Raw genomic sequence first — 6,180 nt, forward strand, 5'->3', positions numbered from 1 at the left:
ATAGGGGTGCATATATCTTTTTGAATCTGAGAAGTTGTTTTCTTTGGGTAAATTCCTAGGAGTGGAGTTCCCGGGTCAAATGGTATTTCTATTTTTAATTTTTTGAGGAACCTCCATATTGCTTTCCACGACAGTTTATTTCCAATGCCACATCTCCAAGAAGACCAGCACCAGGTTCTGTTCAGTGCAGATACTCTGGAACTCAGGCTGATGGAACTCGCTTCGGCCAGCAGGTCCCAAGCACCAAAGACAGGAAGGGATCTTGGTGAGAGGCTGGCTGGCTCTTCCTGTGAGCTGCGGCGGCCGCACGTGGCTTCCACTGAGAGTTCCTTGGCCAAAGGAAATCACCCCGCCACGTCTAACTTCAAAGGAAAGCGCAATCCTCTCACGCTCCCAGAAGGAGAAACAGCGAATTTGGGGAAGATGGTCGTGTTTCGGACTCTCCTCTCTGCCCTTCAGAAATAGCTGGAGGGTGTTCCAAAGGTCTCCCACATCTCTTTCTCACTGGGTTTGCACCAGCCCTCTACAGTTTTATACACGAGAAAACGCAGGCAGGGTGCAGAGAAGCGCAGCGACTTCTCCAAGGTCCCACAGCCAGGCGTGGGCACGAGCTTCAGACCCAGCCCTTCCTTGGTGGTCTGCTCCAATGAGCGTTTCCCAGGCACACCAACCTGTGGGTTTTGCTAAGTCGCAGTACCCGCGTGTTGCTGCTTGCTGATGTATTTCTGTAAACTAACTTTAAACACCCTTGAATTGGTAAACTGCCTCGCTACGTCACAAGCCTGCAGAGAGGCCACAGCGCAGGGTGTTTGGAAGCAGAACAAAGGTGGTCCACTGCTGCCGGCGCCTAATGTGTGTTAAAAAGGGTATCCAAACCACCCGCGGCCCCGATACCCTCGTCTGCTTTCCCTTCCCGGCCCTCAGGCAGTTAGGAGGGAGGCAATTAGGAGCCTCCTGGAGCCCCCGCCCCACCCCCAGTGCGCCTGCGCGGAGCCTCTGACACCGCCGAGCCCCGCCCCCTCCCAGAGGGACCACTGGCCTGGGGGCGGGGCCTAGGCACAAGATGGCAGCTGCGCGCCCGGAGCCTCCGAGTCCGAGCTCAGCGGTCCCGGAGCCGCGATCCCCGGAGCCGCCGGACCTGGTGCGGGAAGGGAAGGAGCCTGGGCGGGGGAGTCGAGGCGGGAGGAGGTCGCGGGGCGGGGGCGGGGCCTGGGCGGGGCCTATGAGAGCTGGGCGGGGGAGGTATTTAGGGCTCGGGCCCTGGAGGCGGTGCTCCTTGGGACGGTGAGGGGCGGGGCTCGAGGAGGAGCCTATGAGGTTTAGGGGCGGGGCCCGAGGAGGCGGCTGAGTGGAACATCTGGGCTGTAGATGGATCCAGGGAGGGGAGTCTCGGAGATGGAGTTTGTCTAATTAGGAGGTGGAGCCTTCAGAGGGGCGGGGCTTCCAATAAGTTATGGGGCTGGTGAACTTGGGTGGAAGGTTGGGCTGGTGACATGGAAAGACAAAGGCGGGGGTTATAATCAGGGCGCCCCAGCTAGGGTGGGGGATGATTGTGCAAGAGTCCGAGCAATGTGTCAAATGCCCAAGGAAGGGTTTAGGGGGAGAAATGACCGCTCCGGGTTACTGATGTACTTGGGTTTGGCGGGTCTCAGAGAGGTGAACAGGACAGAATAAGGACTGTGCTTGCGGAGCTTGCAGTCTAGGGAGAGACAATAAGGGAGGTTTGTTGTCTTACAATGTAAAGAGGAATTAAGAATAGGCCCAAAGAGTAGGGGTACGGGGAGCTAAATTTAGACGAACGGTCAGCTTATATTTAAACTGGGGTCAGAGAGAGAAGCAACGATCGTGCTATTATGTGGTCGCTTTGGGATTCTAAGGGCAGTTAGAGCCATGGGGGGGCTTTCGTGTGGAAAAATGACCTGATTTTCATTTTCAGTAGGCCTGTGGGGCTGCTTTGGGGAGGTGGGTTTTAGGGGACCAAGCGTGGGGGCAGAGATTCCGTTCCCGAGGCCTTTTTCGTTGTCAAGGCAAGAAATGATTGGCTTTTAACTGCAGGAGGGAAATGGCTGGCTGGTGACATAGTTTGGACTGGAGGGGGCAGTCTTGCTGGGGAGGATGGAGAGCAGGAGCTGGAAATTGAGGAGCCGGGTACACTACAGAGGAGACGGATGTTTTAATAAGGGGGGGTGCTTTGGGGAGGCCTTGGGGCAGGGTCCACAGCCTCCTTTCTGCTCACCCCCAAACCCAGGTCCTGGTGCCTGATGATGGCCGCCCCGCCACACCCCCGAGTGACCTCATCGAGATCCAGGTGGTGAAGGTGACCGACACCACACTGGTGCCCGAGCCCCCAGAGCCAGGTTCTCTTCACTGTGCCTTGTGTCCTGCTGCCTTCCGGCTGGTGTCCGAGCTGCTCTTCCACGAACATGGCCACCTGGCGGGAGCGGAGGGCGGAGGGCAGGGTGGGGACCCGAGCCGCTGCCACGTGTGCGGCCACAGCTGTCCGGGCCCCGCCAGCCTCCGCGCGCACTACAGCCTGCACACGGGAGAGCGGCCCTACCGCTGCGCCCTCTGCCCCCGGGCATTCAAGGCCCTGGCGCCTCTGCTGCGGCACCAGCACCGACACGGGGTGGAGCCCGGGACCTCCCAGAGACCCACGGAGGCGGCGGCGGCTCGAGAACAGCGGCCCGGGGTGGCCCAGGAGCGCGCGGAGGTGGTGATGGCGGCGGCGGCGGCGGGCGCGGCGGTGGGGAAACCCTTCGCCTGCAGGTTCTGCGCCAAGCCGTTCCGCCGCTCCTCAGACATGCGCGACCACGAGCGGGTGCACACGGGCGAGCGGCCCTACCACTGCGGCGTGTGCGGCAAGGGCTTCACGCAGTCCTCGGTGCTGAGCGGCCACGCCCGCATCCACACCGGGGAGCGCCCTTTCCGCTGCGCACTGTGCGACCGCACTTTCAACAACTCGTCCAACTTCCGCAAGCACCAGCGCACCCACTTCCACGGGCCGGGGCCGGGATCGGGGGATTCTGGGAGCCAGCTGGCACCGGGGGCCGAGGGGTCAAGGAGTGGGTGTGGGGCAGGAAACACGCCGAACGAGGGGCGTGGGGAGACAGCGGATGTGAAGGAGGTCGACCAGTAGGCTGGGAGTGCAGGGTCCTGGAGAAGCCAACACGGGAAATAAGCAGCAGGTTGCAGGGAAGGGGTGGGCAGGGAGGAGGAGGCAGGAGAGGGGAGACTGAGGGAGAGATGATGTCGGAGATGGCTGTGAGCAGCTCCTGTGGGGAAGCAGAGGACCCCCACAAACCCACTCGGCACCTCCATGAGACTCAGAGAGGCATAAACACAGCCTTGTGGTGCCCAGCTAAACACAAGCAGCTCAGGTTGAATTTCATTACTCCCTTTGCCTACTCCTTGGGTACCCTTGTCCAAGACAGCTTGTCTCAGTAGAGCCTGGGCATGGCAGAGAGTCGGGGTTGAGGGGAAGGGGCAGCACTGGGGTCCACCACATTGTCTCTGGGTCAGCCCTTCATCTGTGGAACCCTGGACAGCCTTGGGGCCTAGGGTGGACTGGGATGGAATCTTTTTGCCTACTTCCTGGATTGCACTGAACCTGGGATACCTATCCACCCCCAGGCAGAAGATGCCCACCAAGCCCTCCACAAAGAGACTTTGGGATCCCACCACCTTGAAGCCAGAGGGTCCCCAAGTCATAGCCGAGAGCCGAGAGCCTCAAGGGTGTAAGCCTGACCATAAGGATCTTAACTCAAAGAGCTGCACCCTGTCCCTCTTTAACCCACCCAGGCTCCTCTTCCAAGGCAACTGGGAGCCGAGGCAGCGACCAGCTACCAATGTTCCCTTCCTAGAGCTTTAGGCTCAGAGCCCATGACCCCCAGGTCTACAAAGTAGCCTCAGGTTTCTCTAGCTTCCTCCACTCCCGGTTTGAGGCAAACAGCTTACTGCCTGGTCCCAGGCTATCCCAAAGAAGGGCTGGTGGATGGCAGTTGGTGGGTGTGGAACCAGAGTTGAGTCACTGTGAAAGGGGTGAGATTGGGAGCTGGAGGTGGAAGCCTCCAGTTCCGTTTCTATTAAAGGACTTTCTGAAGGGTTTCTCTGTCAGTCTCCTTTTTGGGTTGTCTGCATTTTTGGGTGGGATGGGGGGGGCTATACTGTAGTCTTGCTATGAACAGTGAATCACAGCGTACCTCTCTCCAGACATCTGTTTGCTCATCATTAGAATGGCGGTGAGCAGTGTCTGGCTGTTCAGAGATGTCCTGTGGCTTTGCTGTGGGAGAGAGGGTCAGGAAAGTGTGGCAGAAGGAAAGGTCTCCATGACCAATATAGTTATTTTGGAGGGGGACCCCAGGCTGCCACCTTCCTGTCACCAGCACCTCCATGAAGTAGCCCACAGACAAGTCAGCACACACTCTGCTTCCTGCAAAGAAACACCCACTTCCTGCTTCATGAGCATCACCACCCAAGCCAGAAACCTGGGCAGGTTCCCTACACCTTCTTCATCTCTCATCCATGTACCTAATCCCTTATCCAATTCCTGAGGAGCCAGCTCAGCCTCTTTGGAATCAGAATTCTTTTCACCGCTGCGCCTGTAGACCAAGCCAACAGTAGTCTCACATCTGGATAGCTGCAGAGCCTGGTCTCCATTCTCAATCATGCACCACACGGAGCCTTCAAAAACAGACCCCAAACTTGTCACCAGCCCTAGCGGGCTCTAACAAGAGGTCACACATGGAAATGCCTATGTGAGCTGTGCGGCAAGTTAACAAGTGAGGAAGGTGGCTGAGCTCGAGGGGGAAATACCAGCACCACTGAGGTGAAATACGGTGACTGACATGGGCTCCAAAGAGTGGCAGTAGTTGGTGGTAGATGGAGGATGTACACCCCATCTGAAGAGTGCAATGGCTATTCACCGTTGAGTGTGGGGGTGCAAACTGGGTTGCTAGATCCCCCAAATTTTTCAAAAAATTGCATCATTTCACATTATGTAAAATATTTTGATTCTGAAATATTGCTGAGCCAATTTTTACTTTTTTTTTAATGTATGGGCTAAACAAAATGTCTCAGTGCCTTGTATCCAACAGCTGCCAGCAGCCAGCCTCTGGCCCACGAGATCACCTAAGCTCCACTGGATAGAATTCAAGGCCCTTCAAAGATCCAGCCCACCACACCTCAACCTCTCCAGTAATATTAATTGGAAATCCTCTGGAGTAACTGAGTTTGGTTAGACCCACTGAACCTCCACCTGGGATTCTTTGCCCGCTTTACCTGGCAAGCTCCTGTGGCTTTGTCATTCTCCTCCAGGAAGCTTGGTTAGCCCCCCAGTCTGATAAGGTTGACTCTTCCATGCTCTCAGCCCTCTGTGATAATTCCATGTCCTCTATGTGGTGGTGCCCCCATCCATGTGACTTGTAAGCCCTGAGGCCTTGGCACAATGTCTGGCTCATGCTGGGTCATCAGCATTAAGAGTACGATGGCCACCCTAGGTTGTGCCCTTGTGTGGGTTGCATTGGACTCACTCAGGCAGTGTCTTCTGGACACACTTATTCTTCCAGTTTCAGTATGAGGCCCTCTGGGACTGCGATCCCAGTTCTACCATGAATTTGCTGCAAGACTTTGGAGCCTCTTTCTTTTCCAGGACCTCAGCCTCCTCTCCAGACAGATGGCATAACTGGACTCATGTTGCAGGGCACATATAAAACTGTTCTGAATGCAGAAATGGGGTCTACAAGCTGGCTTGTGAGCTCCGCCAAGCTGTCCTGGGGGCACCAGCACTATGATGGGGTTTATCATAAGCATGAGTCTGCTCAGGATTGGAACACAGCAATGGCTCTCCAGTTCTCTTCCATCTCACTTGAGGGCTAGGAGTGTATCCAATTTACGCATCCCCAGTGTCCACCGAAGGACACCGCAGATGGGGGGCTTGGCAGCATGGTGAAGCGGAAGGAGTCCAGGCACGCCGTCAGCTCCTGAGAGCAGACGTACCTGCTTGTTCACCTCCCATCTGCCCAACTCACAGACTAAAGCTTAGATGGGGGGAATGCTCAATAAATCCTGGTTGGATGAGGAAAGGCGGAGCACAGAGGGTGTAGGGGAACTGAAATCCAAGGGAAACCGAAGTTCCCAACTTTGTCGGTCAGCACTGTAATCCCCTCTCCCTGGGATGCAAGA

The 6,180-nt window shown here is 56.6% G+C and overlaps 1 protein-coding gene across 1 annotated transcript; it reads left to right on the forward strand.

The window, feature by feature from the left end:
• The first annotated feature begins 985 nt into the window (after nucleotides 1-985).
• Nucleotides 986-4,102, forward strand: ZNF784 (zinc finger protein 784). Its single transcript, XM_036909154.2, has 2 exons — nucleotides 986-1,141; nucleotides 2,249-4,102. The coding sequence occupies exons 1-2, from the start codon at nucleotides 1,064-1,066 to the stop codon at nucleotides 3,134-3,136; spliced, it is 966 nt and encodes a 321-aa protein (XP_036765049.2). The 5' UTR covers nucleotides 986-1,063; the 3' UTR covers nucleotides 3,137-4,102.
• The last annotated feature ends 2,078 nt before the right edge of the window (nucleotides 4,103-6,180 follow it).

The sequence above is a fragment of the Manis pentadactyla genome (genome assembly GCF_030020395.1).
Source record: "Manis pentadactyla isolate mManPen7 chromosome 15 unlocalized genomic scaffold, mManPen7.hap1 SUPER_15_unloc_1, whole genome shotgun sequence".
Taxonomy (NCBI): domain Eukaryota; kingdom Metazoa; phylum Chordata; class Mammalia; order Pholidota; family Manidae; genus Manis; species Manis pentadactyla.

What these genes read in the sequence shown, in the direction of transcription:
- ZNF784 (XM_036909154.2), top strand. Translation starts at nt 1,064, where the DNA reads ATGGCAGCTGCGCGCCCGGAGCCTCCGAGTCCGAGCTCAGCGGTCCCG. An exon ending in CCCCGGAGCCGCCGGACCTG is followed by an intron (nt 1,142 to 2,248) that starts GTGCGGGAAGGG and finishes CCCCAAACCCAG; the next exon opens with GTCCTGGTGCCTGATGATGG.